This window comes from Gadus chalcogrammus, chromosome 14, assembly GCF_026213295.1.
Source record: "Gadus chalcogrammus isolate NIFS_2021 chromosome 14, NIFS_Gcha_1.0, whole genome shotgun sequence".
In the NCBI taxonomy this organism is placed as follows: domain Eukaryota; kingdom Metazoa; phylum Chordata; class Actinopteri; order Gadiformes; family Gadidae; genus Gadus; species Gadus chalcogrammus.
The window spans coordinates 20531127-20549068 of record NC_079425.1 but is presented as its reverse complement, the minus strand read 5'-3'; the positions used below and the strand labels follow the sequence as shown (position 1 = coordinate 20549068).

The 17942-nt window shown below is 43.2% G+C and overlaps 2 protein-coding genes across 2 annotated transcripts; one reads left to right on the top strand and one right to left on the bottom strand.

The window, feature by feature from the left end:
* Positions 1 to 6606: 6606 nt before the first annotated feature.
* cebpg (CCAAT enhancer binding protein gamma) lies at positions 6607 to 8207 on the bottom strand. Its single transcript, XM_056608130.1, has 2 exons — positions 8197 to 8207; positions 6607 to 8089 (listed from the first exon to the last, which is right to left on the bottom strand). Exons 1-2 carry the CDS (start codon positions 8205 to 8207, stop codon positions 7552 to 7554), a joined length of 549 nt encoding a protein of 182 aa, XP_056464105.1. The 3' UTR covers positions 6607 to 7551.
* Positions 8208 to 15539: 7332 nt separating this feature from the next.
* cebpa (CCAAT enhancer binding protein alpha) lies at positions 15540 to 17698 on the top strand. The gene has a single exon (XM_056607633.1). It carries the CDS (start codon positions 15779 to 15781, stop codon positions 16712 to 16714), a length of 936 nt encoding a protein of 311 aa, XP_056463608.1. The 5' UTR covers positions 15540 to 15778; the 3' UTR covers positions 16715 to 17698.
* Positions 17699 to 17942: the final 244 nt, after the last annotated feature.

Below are 17942 nucleotides of genomic sequence, written 5' to 3'. Positions count from 1 at the left end.
TAGGATGACCAACGCACATCCTACCAATATAACACCATCGATGATTATCACACAATGTACAATCATCACTAATCACAATCACTGTACGATAACTACCACAGGGGCAAGTGGCACAGTTGTAGCAAGTCGATTATTTATTCATTTTTTATTTTAAGCATGAAAACAGTTCATGTTCCACACGTAAACGAGGGAGCGAGAATACAGGAGTCCACACGCCGGCCTTGCATGCTGTGTTTTATGTGTTCTGTTCGCTGTTCAGTCCCAAGAGCTTGCAAATACAATAGCTCAAGAAGAATTCTTTGGTTTGTTTGAACCTGCTTGGTGTACCTGAGCGGTAGAACATGGACACAATGAGAGCCAGAAGGGCTGCCAATAACTTTATGATGTTTGATATTATTTATTAGGAGATGTACTCAATCTGTCTGTAGTCAGGCGATTCAAAGATTCAGCCAAAAGGCGTTGGGTTGAAACCCAGCTGGTACCTTTATGTGTGAAGTTGGGTGTCTATTTAGTTGGTTAGTGTACGAGCATGTTCATGTTCTAACACTTGAGTGTACTAGCATGTGAGTTTACCTAGCATGTTAGCATATCTGGAATGTTAAGGTACCATTTTCTTAGTGATCTAGCAGGTAAGAGTACCTAGCATGTAGCGTACCTAGTATGTTAAGGGACTAGACTGTTAGTGTTCTAGCAGGTCAGAGTATACTAGCATGTTAGGTTGCCTAGCATGTAAGTTTACTAGCATGTTAGCGTATCTAGAATATAAAGATACTAGTGTGTTAGTGATCTAGAAAGTTGGTGTACAGGCATGTTATTGTACTATGCTATGCTGTGCTATGACGACCCGTCACCGTTGAAGAGGTACTTTCTAGATGGAAACACGACGTGCCTGGAACCTAACCAAGTCCTGCCATGCTAAGTCGTGGCGAGTTGAGCTGGTACTGTCGGTGGAAAAGGGGAAATTGTCTCATTGAATATATGCCCGGTAAATTGCTGCCTGTATCTTCCCATGATCATGCTCTAAAATTAAATACAATACATTTCTGTCAAGAAGAGTGTCCCAAAATCAATTATTCTTCATCAGGCTCCAACTCACCAAATCATGGGCTGTTGATATCAATCTTCAGCAAGGTTGGAGTTGTGGAGCCTAGAAACGTGGTCGTTACGTAATTGAGCAAGAACTAGATTATTCACTATGGCTAACCTTAACTAACCTAACCTTACCTTCACTAACCCTAATTAACAGCTGATCCTTGGGAGTTGAAAGTCGAAGAAAGTGTGTGTGTGTGTGTGTGTGTGTGTGTGTGTGTGTGTGTGTGTGTGTGTGTGTGTGTGTGTGTGTGTGTGTGTGTGTGTGTGTGTGTGTGTGTGTGTGTGTGTGTGTGTGTGTGTGTGTGTGTGTGAGAGAGATTTTTGTTCATATTAGTACGACCACTCAACTTGACCTTTGACCTTCATGGCCTCTGAGATGTTACTCATTAGCTCAACTCTTCTAGATTAACCCTCTCCAGGGTTAAAGGTCAGAACCCTCGTAGCCAGTTTGTGTAAGTGTGTGTGTGAGGGGCAATTTGAGGAGGTAGAGACAACTAGACTTCAGTTCCTTTCCTCTCTTTCTCTCTTCCTCTCCTCTCCTCCTCTCCCTGACACCTGGAACTAAACTCCTTGAGACACGAGCGATAACTTGTTGATCTTCAGGTCTCCATTGCTTGCAGATTTCAGGAGGTCTGACTGCGTGGGGGAGACATTTTTGAATCAATGACATCAGCATGAACCTTAACCTCATTTCAGACAATCTGTTGAAACCTATTTCTCTTAACATTACTCTCTGACCATGACTCTCTCACCATATCTCTCCCGCCATAACTTTCTTATCATATTTATCTTACCATTACTCTCTTCCCATATCTCGCTCATAATATCTCTTACAGTAGGTCTCATCATATCTGTCTTACCAAAACTCTCTCACCATATCTCTGTTAGCAAAACTCTCAAAATATCTCTCTTACTTTATCTTTCTTACCAAAACTCTCACAATATCTCTCTTACCTTATCTCTCTTACCAAAACCCTCTCACAAGATCTCTTACCCTGACTCCCTTACCAAAACTCTCTCACCATATCTCTCTTACCAAAACTCTCTCACCATAACTCAGGTCTCTTGTCTAAACTTGTAAAGACATTGCACAATTGTTCATGATGTTATATATATTTTTGGTTGACGCGTGCTAGCGGCAAAGGACGTGCTAGCGGCAAAGGACCCGGCGCGAAGCTTCTCTGGGGATAGATCAGGGGAGGAGTGGAGCGTGTGTGTGTGTGTGTGTGTGTGTGTGTGTGTGTGTGTGTGTGTGTGTGTGTGTGTGTGTGTGTGTGTGTGTGTGTGTGTGTGTGTGTGTGTGTGTGTGTGTGTGCGTGTGTGTGTGCGCGCACGCGTGCGTGTGTGCGTGTGTTAAGCTGTGTATAGTTTGTGTGTTATGGTTAGTGTGTATGTGTGTGCATGTTGAGCTGTATAGAGTTTGTGTGTTAGGGTCAAAGTGTGTGTTGGTCTGTTGCTGTATAGTATTATATAACATCTGTCTGTCTCTAGCTTTCTGGCCTGACAGACAGAACCGTCACAACTCTCTGTCACGACAGACAGAACCGTCACAACCCTCTGTCACGACAGACAGAACCGTCACAACCCTCTGTCACGACAGACAGAACCGTCACAACCCTCTGTCACGACAGACAGAACCATCACAACTCTATGTCACGACAGACAGAACCGTCACAACTCTCTGTCACGGCAGACAGTACCAGCACAACTCTCACACACACACACACACACACACACACACACACACACACACACACACACACACACACACACACACACACACACACACACACACACACACACACACACACACACACACCTACACACTGACACACTGACACACTCCCACACCTAAACACACACACACACACACACACACACACACACACACACACACACACACACACACACACACACACACACACACACACACACACACACACACACACACACACACACACACACACACGCGCACACGGCCTGAGTGCTGGTCACTTACTGTCCCTCCAATGGGGGAACTTTGAGCTAGCCTGGCCTGAGTGCTGGTTAGTTATTGCGATAGGGTGTGTTTGCTGTAGTGTGAGAGTGTTTAGCTTGGGCCTGATCTGTTTACACTAGTACAGCTTTTACCCATAGGCCTTCTAGCAGCAGGCCTACAGGTATACTGTTACATAGACTCCTAGCAGAACGCCTACAGGTATGCTGTGACATGAACTCCCAGCAGCACTCCTACAGGTATGCTGTGATAATGATGTCCTCCTGTCAATCATCCACCCAGCATACACCCTGAATGGTTCCCCAGGAACAGCCCAAGATTTCTCACTCCACCTGTCTGTGGCTCCACATGTGTGAAGCTCCACTTGGCTGTTGGCTTCCTTTTCTTGTTTGGACACACACACACACACACACACACACACACACACACACACACACACACACCTACACCCACCCACCCATCCACCCACCCACCCACACACACACACCTACACACCTACACCCACCCACCCACCCACCCACACACACACACACACACACACACACACACACACACACACACACACACACACACACACACACACACACACACACACACACACACACACACACACACACACACACACACAAGGCCTGAGTGCTGGTCACTTACTGTCCCTCCAATGGGTGAACTTTGAGCTAGCCTGGCCTGAGTGCTGGTTAGTTATTGCGATAGGGTGTGTTTGCTGTAGTGTGAGAGTGTTTAGCTTGGGCCTGTTCTGTTTACACTAGTACGGCTTTTACCCGTAGGCCTCCTAGCAGCAGGCCTACAGGTATACTGTTACACTCCTAGCAGAACGCCTACAGGTATGCTGTGACATGGAGTCCCAGCAGCACTCCTACAGGTATGCTGTGACATGGAGCCCCAGCAGCACTCCTACAGGTATGCTGTGACATGGATACCTGGCAGCATGCCTCCAGGTACGACTGTTACCTAGCCTCCTAGGCCTACGCCCCTCCCCCTAGCAGCACACCTAAACCCCTCCTCCTAGCCGGCTTATTAGCAGATAGTCATTCACTCCCAGCAATGTCTTCAAAGGTCTGTCTGTGTCCATAGGTATGTCTGTTTCCTGGTCTATCGGTCAGTCTGTCTCTGTGTATGTCTGTCTCTGGGTCCGTCTGTCTCTGGGTGTGTCTGTCTATGGGTCTGTCTGTCTCTGGGTTCGTCTGTCTCTGGGTGTGTCTCTCTGCCAGTGTATTCGTGCAGCCGCCCGCCGACTGTGGCCAGCGTGGACTCTGTGATGGGAGGGTCTCCCTGGAGCGCCTGATACGTCTAGGGCTCATCCCTGCTTATCAGACCACATGGAGGAGGGAGAGGGAGGGAGAGGCAGGGCGGTCATACCGGGTAATGAGTGTTTGCCATGTGGCGGTGGGAGCTGAGTCACGTCCGAGCCCCACCTGCTGAGACGTGTTTGAACAGAACTTAAACAGCCTGTTGTCTAATGATTCATCTGAGAGACATTGCGCCGTTTAAAAATAGATTGAAGCCCTCGGACTGGTTGAGTGACCCGGCTCTCCTCTGGCTGTCAGGTCAGACAGACAGGTAGGCAGACAGACGGACGGACAGACGTGTTGGTGGTCAAACAGGTGGACAGACTGACTGACAGACGGGTAGGTATTCATGCAGGCACTCAGACGGAAGGGTAGACAGTCAGATAGGCAAACAGAGATGGTAGACGACAAACAAGTACAGGCACGCATGGTATGGCAGACAGACAGGTATAGCAGGGGGTCAGACTGGGAGGCAGTCTAACACGTAGACAGAGAGACAGACAGGTTTGGAAAAAGACAGGCAGGCTGCAGCCAGACACACAGGTAGGCACAGCAGTTCTCATTAGGCAGACAGGCCAGTTGTCAAACAAGGCAAACCAACAGCAAGAGAGCAGGTTTATAAATAGATTTAGTGCGTGATCGCTGATGGACCCGACTTCAACCCTTTCCCAGATACCACTGCAAGGCTGAACACTTCACCCAACACTTCATAGTATTATCATAGCAGGTTATATATTATATGTCATGTCACTTTGCTTGACATGCAGTGTAATGAAACCTTGTAACCATTGTTGTCTTAACGTTACATGGCACTGTACTTAACATATGGTATAATAAAAGGTTACGATAAACATTGTTGTATTTTTCATTACACTGTGCTTTTATCCCACCTCATTTCACTGTACTTAACATACAGTGTTGGGAAACGTTATGAATAATATTGTTATTATAACTATTGTTATTATAAACATGTCATTACAATTGATCGCTCTTATCTCCTCTATGGGAGATTGATTTATCATGATTTTATTGAAACCACATCAATGTCTCTTCTAAGTGTAGCGCTGGAATTCGTATTGATTCGTCGGAAAAGGGTCGAAAACAATTCTCAAGTAACATGCATTAGCTTCATGATAACATTGATTTTGACATGCATTAGGTGCATTATAACATTAATTATAACATGCATTAGGTTGATTATTACAAATCTGTATTTAGTATATGCAATGTATTATATACTATATTATATATAGGCTTGTATATGTATAATATAGTATATTATATTTATTATTACTATACTATATATATCAACTCTATAATATATTATACTATATTATATAGATATTGTGGAGTTGATGATGGCGGGTTTAAGCAGCCTCCCCAGCCCAAGTCAGGCTATTGGCCCCTGGGGCTGGGGGAGGCTGCACAGCTTTTGCACATTGAGCAATCAATGGTCACAGGTTAAACCAGCCATCGCCACAGACCTCTGGAGGGATCTCCTTTCCTGCATGGCAACAAGGAGCGCCAGGTCATGGATCATTCTCAACAAACTTTTAATTAAACCAGTTTTCCAACACCACCACTTCCTGGTCTGAGGAGCCCAGTATGCGACCTAGGATGCTGCCATGTAGCAATGTCTGGTAACACTTTATAATAAGGTGCCATAATAAATAGCAAACTACTCATTACCTAATCCTTTGTTAATATTTGTCAATTGTTACTAAAATATCTATTTGGCACAAGTTAATAGTTTCTTCATCAGTAATTAAATATTAGTTGTTTGCATAACCCTAACCCTAACCCTAACACACAGCCCTAACCCTAACCATAACACACGGCCCTAACCCTAACACACGACCCTAACCCTAACACACAACCCTAAGGGTTAGGTAATGACTAGTTTGCTATTTATTATGGCACCTTATTATAAAGTGTTACCCAATGTCTTTGTCTCAGATATATTATGTTATAATTATTATACGCATATACTATATTGTATATATTGTTATACTGGTAATATACTACATATTCTATCTAAACTATTACATTTAGTATGTATCACATATTGTATACTATGTTGTATTACATATATTTGTATATATATTACACATATAGCATATGTGATACATATTTATTACATATAACATATACACACACACACAATGTGTTTATTCACACTGTGTATTTATATATGAATGGAATTATGAACATCTTGAATGAAGAGTCAACAGACAGGTCAACATTTATAATTACATTTTTATTTTACAATACATATTCCCAAGACACTTATAAAAAAACCAGGCCACCACTGAGAAATGCCGCCCAGCAACATTTACGCCAACCATCAGATCTGTGGAAAAATGGTGTCTGCAAAGCTGCGTCAGAATAATATCAAGACGTTGCTGTTTACAACCTTACAGGTTATCAATTCTCTTCTGAACATTAAAATATCCCCCCCCCCATGCAAATAACCAACATGCGGTTCTGTTGAGTAAAAGCAGTAGAAAATTTAAATATAGAAAAAACTGCAGTGCCAAGATCCTGAAGTTTGTGTGCGAAAGAGAGAGACAGCCAGAGTGTGTGTGTGTGTGTGTGCTGGATAGGCAAGTGTGCAGAGTCCGCTCGGCCAGCAGTGCATCTGGCTGCCCCCGCCTACCTTCCTCTAACAGACATGCTTTTTTTATGTTTGCCGATTATTGACCAGCAGCAAGTAGGACCCCACACACACACACACACACACACACACACACACACACACACACACACACACACACACACACACACACACACACACACACACACACACACACACACACACACACACACACACACACACACACAGGAGAGAGTGTCTCTTCTCAGTGAGTCCACTTGGTGTGACAGAGTTCAGAGTCTCTTCCAGAACTGTCCAACCGTGGAGGAAGAGGAAGAGGCGTGAAGTGTACTAAGGAAAAAATATATAATCAACTAACCAAAGCTTGTCGAGTTTCAGCCAGTAACTTATTCACTTATCAAGAGTTGATCAAATGTATATAAAATAGTTCCATCCATACAACGGCGAACACAAAAAAAAGGCGGTTCCATGTTCACAGCGGTTACTCCCCCCTTCCCTCCATAATAAAAAAAACGGACCAATCGTCACGTAGCGGCGCTTCACTGGCTGTGGTTGTTAGCGTCGCCGTTGGCGGGGCTGGCCCCGGCGGGCGCCGCGCCCGCCGGCTGCACGTTGTCGGCCAGGTTGTGGGCGTGCTCCAGGAAGAGGTCCTTGAGCACGCTCAGCTCCTTGCTCAGCAGCTTGATCTTGGCCTCCAGACGCTCGTTCTCCTCCTTCAGCTCGTTGACGCGCTGCTGCGTGTCCTGCGCCTTCTGCTTGCTGCGCATGCGACTCTTCTTCACCGCCAGGTTGTTGCGCTCGCGCCGTTGCCGGTACTCGTCGCTGTCCTTCTCCGCCGAGGGCTTCTTCATCCTGCCGGTGGGCGTGGCTGTGCCCCCTGCTGCGGAGCGAGGGGCTGGGTCCGGCGGGGGCGCCTGCTGCCGCTGCTGTGGTCGTGGTCGCCGGGGGGCTGAGGCAAGGGGCGAAGCCGGTGGGGCGCGGCGTGCCTGGCTCTGGATGACGCTCACGCCGTTAGGTTGCGTTGTAGGGGGGTTCTGATGGGGAGGTCTGCTCGTGTGGATCCACCACCTTCTGGCGCTGGTGATACAAAACCACTAGCACTGGTTGATGGGTGACGAGGGGGCCGGGTGAGGCTGTCTACATGTGATGGAAAAGGAGAAAAGAGAGATGTTGGTTATCGTTACCATAGAAACATCAAGCTCTGTTGCTGCAAGTAATAGCTATGGCTAAAACAACAAAAAACTATTGTCCCTTATATTCCTTCAAGAACCACACTGCTCAATGATACCATGATGTTTACCTATTAGCCCCGGTGAAAAAAAATTACACCGTATTCTAATTTGATCTCGCCTGTTATCTCGCGAGGAATGTTAATTAAGGGAGGCATTGCGCCGTGGTGGTAATTAAGCCCGCCTTTCTGATTGGTCCACGGGTTACTATGTTGCCTGTCAGCTGTGCGCATGTGCTTCTCCCTGTTGCATGAGGATTGCATCATCGCAGCTCTGCTTTGTGTGGAAGAGGGAAACTCCGAAGTCTATTAGCGCGATCTTATTGTCACCTTATTTTACAGAATAATAACACTGCGGCACGATGGTAGCCTGGACAACAGCTTATTAGCTAACTTATTAAATAACTTATTGTGTTGGACATTTAAGATGAGATCGCTCGAAAGTAAAACTAACTTTTCGCCCGTATGACGTGCTCCTCGTTTTACGTCTAACCCTCCTCGTCTCCAACAGCCTGATCTTGTAGACATTTAACGTTAGTGAACACATATAAACGTCTGTATAGCCTGACGAGGTTACATCAGATGAACCTTGAGGGACTAACGTTAAGAGTCCCCAGCTAGCAGCTAGCTGCTAGCATCCCACTCAGCGCGCATTCCTAACAGTCTATTACTGTCTCGCTTAGTATGACCATTCATAGTTTTTATCTGAAGCTTACCGTCTAGTGGCGGAGTGTTTCAGTCTGACTGTCCAATCCGATTTAAATTTGATTCAGATTCCTCTATTCGGTCTGGGACTTGAACTCGCCGTGTTGTTGTTTGGAACAGAGAGGTGTGTTCGGTGCGATTGCGAAATCTCCTTCACCATGTAGGGCAATATCCACGGTGAGCCAATCAGAGAGAAGCACACGGCAGAATGACGCAATCTTGCCTGAAAGACAGCTACAAGGACCAATAGAGAACTGTATTATTTTTTATTTAACGTTATGTAAAATATATCAAACGAAAAGTGCATTCCTTCTGAAGACGAACCACGCTCAAAATGTACCCGTTCATGTAAAGGTTTACTTGGACTTGGGGTTTCTTGTAAAGGCTGACTGTGACTAGGGTTGATAAAATCGGTTTTATTGTAAAGGATGACATGGACAAGGGTTTATAAAATATTTTTCATGTAAAGGATGACTGGGAATAAGGTTTATAAAAATATTTTTCAAGTAAAGGATGACTAGGACTAGGGTCATTACAATAGTATTCATGTGAAGGCTTATTGGGTCTAGGGTCAGGGTTTTATAAAATGGCTACTGGGACTAGGGTTAGTAAAAAGGTTAATTTAAATGCATACTGGGACTAGGGTTAATAAAAAGTGTATTTGAAAGGCCTACTGGGACTAGGGTTGATAAAAAGGTTTATGATAGGTTTAAATATGTACTAGTGTTAGTAAAATATGGTTTAATGTAATGGCTTACTGGGACTATAGGGTTATTAAAACATGTATAATAAAAAGTCTTACTGGGTCTAGGGTTATTAAAACATGTTTAATGTAAAGGCTTACTGGGACTAGGGTTACTACAATATTGGTCATGTCAAGGTTTTCCTGGGACTAGGGTTAGGGTTAGGGTTTTCCTGGGACTAGGGTTAGGGTAAGTAAAAAGATATTTAATTTCAAACCTATTGTATAAACCCTAACTGTAAACCGGGTTAGGGTTTATACAATAGGTTTTATTATAAAGGCTAAGTGTTAAAATATTTGTGATCGAAATGCTTACTGAGACTGTGGGGTTAGTAAAAAATACGTTTCTCTAGAGGGCACATCGTCATAATTTATTGTATGAAGGGGCACCAGAGGGCACCCATTCATTTTTTTCACATGTAAAGGGCAGCCAATAAGGCACTTTCTCTCATCTTCACCTCTCTAGAGGGCACTTTTTCAACCATGGAGGCACGAGGGGGGGGCGATTGCCCCCCCCTTGCCTACCCCCCCACCCTGTGTCCGCCACTGGGACTATGGTTATTAAAATAGTTTTAATGTAAAGGCTGACTGGGACTAGGGTTATTAAAGGCTTACCGGGACTAGGGTTAGGGTTATTAAAATAGTTTTCACGTAAAGGATGACTGGGACTAAGGTCAGGGTTGATAAAAATGGGTTTTATGTTAAGGCTGACTAGGACTATAAAATTGGTTGTAAAGGCTTACTGGGACTAGGGTCGGTGAAATTGGTTTTCCTGTAGAAGCTTACTCAGACTAGGGTTGGTAAAAAAAGGTTAATTTAAAGGCTTACTGTCTGGGACTAGGGTTAATCCAAAATTTAATTTATAAGATTCCTGGGACTATAGGGTTAGTAAAAAAGGGTTTCTTGTAAAATTGGTTTACTGGTACTAGGGTTATTAAAATAGTTTTCACGTAAAGGATGACTGGGACTGGGGTCAGGGTTGATAAAAATGGGTTTTAATGTTAAGGCTGACTAGGACTATAAAATAGGTTTAAATGTAAAGGCTTACTTGGACTTGGGTTGGTAAAAAAGGTCAATGTAAAGGCTTACTGGGTCTAGGGTTATTAAACGTGTTTAATATAAAGGCTTACTGGGAGGGGTTATCAAAACATGTTTAATATAAAGGGCTTACTGTGTCTAGGGTTATAAAAACATGTTTAATATAAAGGCTTACTGTGTCTAGGGTTATAAAAACATGTTTAATATAAAGGCTTACTGTGTCTCGGGTTATAAAAACATGTTTAATATAAAGGCTTATTGGGTCTAGGGTTATTAAAACATGTTTAATGTAAAGTCTTACTGTGTCTAGGGTTATAAAAACTCGTTTAATATAAAGTCTTACTGGGTCTAGGGTTATTAAAACATGTTTAATGTAAAGTCTTACTGTGTCTAGGGTTATTAAAACATGTTTAATATAAAGTCTTACTGTGTCTAGGGTTATTAAAACATGTTTAATATAAAGTCTTACTGTGTCTAGGGTTATTAAAACATGTTTAATGTAAAGTCTTACTGTGTCTAGGGTTATAAAAACATGTTTAATATAAAGTCTTACTGGGTCTAGGGTTATTAAAACATGTTTAATGTAAAGGCTTACTGTGTCTAGTGTTATAAAAACATGTTTAATATAAAGTCTTACTGGGTCTAGGGTTATTAAAACATGTTTAATGTAAAGGCTTACTGGGACTGGGGTTAGAATAAGTAAAAAATATATTTAATTTCAGACCTATTGTATAAACCCTAAACTTACACCCAGTAGGGTTAGCATTTATAGAATAGGTTTACTTTTTATATAAAGGCTAACTGGGAGTATCATATGGGGTTAGTAAAATACGTCTTAATGGCAATGTATAGGATAATGGGACTAGGGTTGTTCAAATTGTTATGATGTGAAGGCTTACTGGGACTAGGGATAATAAAATAGGTTTTCATGTGCAGGTTTCTTGGAACTATTGTTATTAAAATAGTTTTAATGTGAAGGCTGACTGGGACTAGGGTTATTAAAGGCTTACTGGGACTAGAGTTAGGCTCAGGTTATAAAAGTTAGGCTAGGGTTATAAAAACATGTTTAATATAAAGGCTTATTGGGTCTAGGGTTATTAAAACATGTTTAATGTAAAGTCTTACTGTGTCTAGGGTTATAAAAACTCGTTTAATATAAAGTCTTACTGGGTCTAGGGTTATTAAAACATGTTTAATGTAAAGTCTTACTGTGTCTAGGGTTATTAAAACATGTTTAATATAAAGTCTTACTGTGTCTAGGGTTATTAAAACATGTTTAATATAAAGTCTTACTGTGTCTAGGGTTATTAAAACATGTTTAATGTAAAGTCTTACTGTGTCTAGGGTTATAAAAACATGTTTAATATAAAGTCTTACTTGGTCTAGGGTTATTAAAACATGTTTAATGTAAAGGCTTACTGTGTCTAGTGTTATAAAAACATGTTTAATATAAAGTCTTACTGGGTCTAGGGTTATTAAAACATGTTTAATGTAAAGGCTTACTGGGACTGGGGTTAGAATAAGTAAAAAATATATTTAATTTCAGACCTATTGTATAAACCCTAAACTTACACCCAGTAGGGTTAGCATTTATAGAATAGGTTTACTTTTCATATAAAGGCTAACTGGGAGTATCATATGGGGTTAGTAAAATACGTTTTAATGGCAATGTATAGTATAATGGGACTAGGGTTGTTCAAATTGTTATGATGTGAAGGCTTACTGGGACTAGGGATAATAAAATAGGTTTTCATGTGCAGGTTTCTTGGAACTATTGTTATTAAAATAGTTTTAATGTGAAGGCTGACTGGGACTAGGGTTTAAAGGCTTACTGGGACTAGAGTTAGGCTCAGGTTATAAAAGTTAGGCTAGGGTTATAAAAACATGTTTAATATAAAGGCTTATTGGGTCTAGGGTTATTAAAACATGTTTAATGTAAAGTCTTACTGTGTCTAGGGTTATAAAAACTCGTTTAATATAAAGTCTTACTGGGTCTAGGGTTATTAAAACATGTTTAATGTAAAGTCTTACTGTGTCTAGGGTTATTAAAACATGTTTAATATAAAGTCTTACTGTGTCTAGGGTTATTAAAACATGTTTAATATAAAGTCTTACTGTGTCTAGGGTTATTAAAACATGTTTAATGTAAAGTCTTACTGTGTCTAGGGTTATAAAAACATGTTTAATATAAAGTCTTACTGGGTCTAGGGTTATTAAAACATGTTTAATGTAAAGGCTTACTGTGTATAGTGTTATAAAAACATGTTTAATATAAAGTCTTACTGGGTCTAGGGTTATTAAAACATGTTTAATGTAAAGGCTTACTGGGACTGGGGTTAGAATAAGTAAAAATATATTTAATTTCAGACCTATTGTATAAACCCTAAACTTACACCCAGTAGGGTTAGCATTTATAGAATAGGTTTACTTTTTATATAAAGGCTAACTGGGAGTATCATATTGGGTTAGTAAAATCAATTTTAATGGCAATGTATAGGATAATGGGACTAGGGTTGTTCAAATTGTTATGATGTGAAGGCTTACTGGGACTAGGGATAATAAAATAGGTATTCATGTGCAGGTTTCTTGGAACTATTGTTATTAAAATAGTTTTAATGTGAAGGCTGACTGGGACTAGGGTTATTAAAGGCTTACTGGGACTAGAGTTAGGGTTATTAGAATAGTGTCCTGTAAAGGCTTCCTGGGACTAGGGTTAGGGTAATTAAAATAGTTTTCCTGTAAAGGCTTCCTAGGACGGTTAGTAAAATAGGTTTTCATGTAAATGCTTACTGGGACTAGGGTTAATAAAAAAGGTTTTCAGGTAAAGGCTTACTTGGACTAGGGTTAGGGTTGGTAAAATCGTCTATCATGTATAGGCTTACTGCCTCAGATCATCCACAGGACTAGCAGGTCAAACAACCTTATCAGCTGACTGTTAATCATTGACTCCTGGCAATTTCTCTCCACCCACACACACACACACACACACACACACACACACACACACACACACACACACACACACACACACACACAACACACACACACACACACACACACACACACGGTCAGATAGAAAGGCAGGAAAAGAGGGGGTCAGAGAGAAGGTAAAGAGATAGAGTTAGGAACTAGCCAGCAATTTCTCTCAAGCCACTGTAACATTATAATTGTATCATAATGCAGGGTCTGATTCATGATTAACGTCATTATTTCAGCATAAAGGTCTTTACCAGGTCTTAATGTAGACTTTAGCATGCTTTCTCTTGTAGCACTTAGGGTGCCTAGATATTGTAGATTTGTAGGGATAGCTTAATATTAGACCATTTGGTACCATTTTGAAGCTAAATTACTGACTCTAAATGGACAATGTTATTGTTTGACCGTCCCATAGTTACCTACACAAACCAATTAAGATAGGTAGGCCTATATCTATCAATCGCCAACACTAAATTATAGGCATATTAATGATTCTGTTACAAAGTTAATGCTGCCATGCTTTGTTGATCATTTGTTTGTTTGTTTCGGTTGTTGAGCATTTGTTAATTGTTTATAATTGTTCAGCCCAACATTTAAGCGTAAATGTATATTCAACTCCTTAGGTCACTCTTACTCATCTCTCCTCTTGATGTCTGTCTGTCAGTCTCTCTCAAGATTCAAGATGCATAGCACTCTAAAACTAATGTTAACATTCTTCCCCCCCCCACCCCCCCCCTCACTCTCTCTCTCTCTCTCTCTCTCTCTCTCTCTCTCTCTCTCTCTCTCTCTCTCTCTCTCTCTCTCTCTCTCTCTCTCTCTCTCTCTCTCTCTCTCTCTCGCTCTCTCTCTCTCGCTCTCTCTCTCTCTCTCTCTCGCTCTCTCTCTCTCTCGCTCTCTCTCTCACTGTGGATTTCCTGCGGCTATCGACAGAGGGAGCTGACAGTCCATGTGTCTCTCCGCCGTATAGTCGCAGCGTCGTCCTCTGTAAACCGCTACTCTAGTCACACACACAAGCTGCATTCAAAATAAATGTTATTAATCATAAATGGGTCAGTGCATTAAATATACCAAAATGAATAACACAGAGGATATAACAAATTGGGGTTTGCGTAAACCTCCAAATAGCTCCCCTTGTCTCGGAGCCATGAAGAGGCACAGCGTGCGTGAGAGACAATTCGCACACGCAGACGCATCTATTGTGAGTCGTGCGTCCTTTATCATCCCGGGTATCTTTCTATATGTTTCATTTCCCTACTTCCAAGTGCTGGAGCTCACGACACGGGCGACAGTTGTGGCTGCATGCGTAATTAATCAGGAAGGTGTGCTGATAAAGAGCGCAGACGGGCTACCTGCTGGGGGTCGTTCTCACTAACCACGCTCTCTTCGTGTCCTGGGGCAATTCAAGTGTCTTTTGTGACACTTGAGTTTTATATCAAAACGGTGGGCTCCTCATCACATTTTAGTGCACAAATGTGTACAACGCTAAAGTACACTTGAGTCCATTTCTTGAGGGCTGATACATAATCAGTCAGACACCCTAAAATAAATAAAGTAAATAAAAGGTTTGCAGACTAAAACTGAAAGTCAAAATGACCAGCGTGATATAAACGTTTCATGCAGCACCAATAAAAGTGACAATGTCTGAACTCCATTGTATATTAAAATTAGAACACAAATCAACATATGTGAAACAACGTGCACATATTTTAACCACAAAAATGTCCAGTTGAAGCTGCGGGGCTGCGCGCTGTTCCCCCCGCTGTGCGCCCGCCCCGCTGTGCGCCAGCCCGGGTATAAAGGGGAGGTCGCGGGGCGTTTTGACAGTTCTGCGGCTTGGAGGCTCTAGGTGACAGTCAGTATATTAGACTTCCCGAAGAGAGAAGAAGAAACCGTCTGCTACAACCTGTTGACTGTTGTGAGTTGAGACGCGCTTCTCGCTTGTTTCTTATAGGAGCGTGAGAAGGTTCAGGACCTGTACTTTGCTCTCCTCCACCGGCCACAGCGGCTTTCAATCGCATACCGGAGCAAGCTGGATTCCCGGAGTTCTTCACCATGTGTGGCGGGGTTTAGGTACTCAATGGAGCACGCTAACTTGTACGAGGTCGCCCCTCGGCCGCTGATGACCCCCGTCGCCCCGCACAGCACCTGCTACAAAGACCCCCCGCAGCAGGGCGACTTCCGCCACATCAGTGAAATCTGCGACAATGAGAACTCTATCGACATCAGCGCCTACATCGACCCCTCGGCCTTCAACGACGAGTTCCTGGCAGACTTATTTCACCACAACTCCAAACAGGAGAAGCTGCGACTGATGAACGGCGAGTACGAGTACAACCAGGGCAGCAGCGGTCACCCGGGCCCCCCGCCGCACCAACAGCACCAACAGCACCAGCAGCAACATCAGCAGCAGCAGGTGTACCCGGGTCACCCGGGCTACCTGGACTCATCCAAACTGGAGCCCGTGTTCGACAGCCTCTCCACCAGGATCAGACCGGTGGCCATCAAGCAGGAGCCCCGGGACGACGATGACATGAGCCAGTCCATCGCGCCCAACTACCCTCATCACTCCCACCACCCCCATAACCCCCAGCACCTCCCGCACCTCCAGTACCAGATTGCGCACTGTGCGCAAACGACCATGCACCTCCAGCCCGGGCACCCGACGCCGCCGCCGACCCCCGTGCCCAGCCCGCTGCAGCAGCAGCACAGTGGGGTGACCGCGGCGCACATGAAGATGCTGGGTGGCGGCGAGCGGATCAAGAAGAAGCGCGTCGACAAGAACAGCCCCGAGTACCGCATGAGGAGGGAGAGGAACAACGTGGCCGTGAGGAAGAGCAGAGACAAGGCCAAGATGCGCAACGTGGAGACGCAACACAAGGTGGTCGAGTTGGCGTCCGACAACGATAGGCTGCGCAAACGAGTGGAGCACCTGACCCGGGAGCTGGACACGTTAAGGGGCATCTTCCGACAGCTCCCTGACGGCTCCTTTAAACCCATGGGCAGTTGTCAGTGAAGCCGGACTATAAACATTTTGGACTTACATGAACATTTGATGACACATACTTGTATAGTTGGACACTGCTAGATCCTGAGGAGGAATCAAAAGTGCGCAACAGTTGTTGAGGGTCAGGCAGCTGAGAATACATGTGCCTTTCTAACACACAATAAGCTCATCCCCGCGTCTACACGGTGGACTTAAAGTCGTCTTGTGCCTTTTTGTATAAAATGGTGTGATTTGTCACGCTGGACTTATATCCGTGCAGCTAAAGCGGGACACGGTCATTTAAACCACAACCGTCGCCTGTTTGGGGTGCAAGTTACCAACAATTTCTCTCTACATTCTCTTTATAGCGCTGTACAATTCACAATGCTTAAAGACTCTCTTCATATGTCTGTGTGTGTTATTTACATCAATAACTGCAGTTTATTGAACAATAGGCCCATATTCCATGGTACACAATATATCCACTTGTTGCGGTCTGCAGAATGCCCAAAACAGACCCGAGATCAGCTGTGGTATACCTGCGCAACCTGCTGTGTGCGCTAAATGTCGTCCAAACGCGTTAACGCGGCAAAATGAAGCAAATTGTATTTTTCCAGAATGTCTTACGGTTACTGATCTTCGAGTCGTGGACCGTCGTTGACTATTTATGTGTTGCCGATCAGAGGGGAACGCGAGAGGGCTTCTATGCAACGCGTTCACCTGTGAGTCCGCGCTGTGCACCGTCCGAGGGAACCACCGCCCTTCTCTGTGCCTTCAACCTTTTATGTGCTCTGAACGCTTTAGATTCATCTCGAACTCATTTTAGAGTAAGAAATCAAAGACAAGGAAGCACTTTGCCAGTTACGCCAATGTTATACCAATGTTTCGATATGTCTCAATTGTAAAATACAGCTATATATTTGTTTATGTGTGTGTATTCACCAAACATGTCTACATAATTGTAATAAAAAGTGCCCATTTTACTTGGCTTGTCCTGAATCGGTTTTATACTCCTGGTTATTTATTTCTATGTCAGAAATGAAAAAGTCGATAAAACCCAAATATTGATTAGCACATTATTACATTATAAATGCTTTAAGATATAGCCCATGGGGATTCATTAAGATACATGCAATCAAAGGTTTAGGGTAGACAGATCATTTTAAAATAGTCTTCAGATAAAGTAGGTACAATTAAATACAAACTAGCATTAGTATAAGTCATATTCCTGTCGTCTCTTGTTCTCATTAAATACCGC

Bases quoted from the DNA above. Each gene is read 5' to 3' on its own strand.
- cebpa (XM_056607633.1), top strand. From the start codon at position 15,779: ATGGAGCACGCTAACTTGTACGAGGTCGCCCCTCGGCCGCTGATGACC.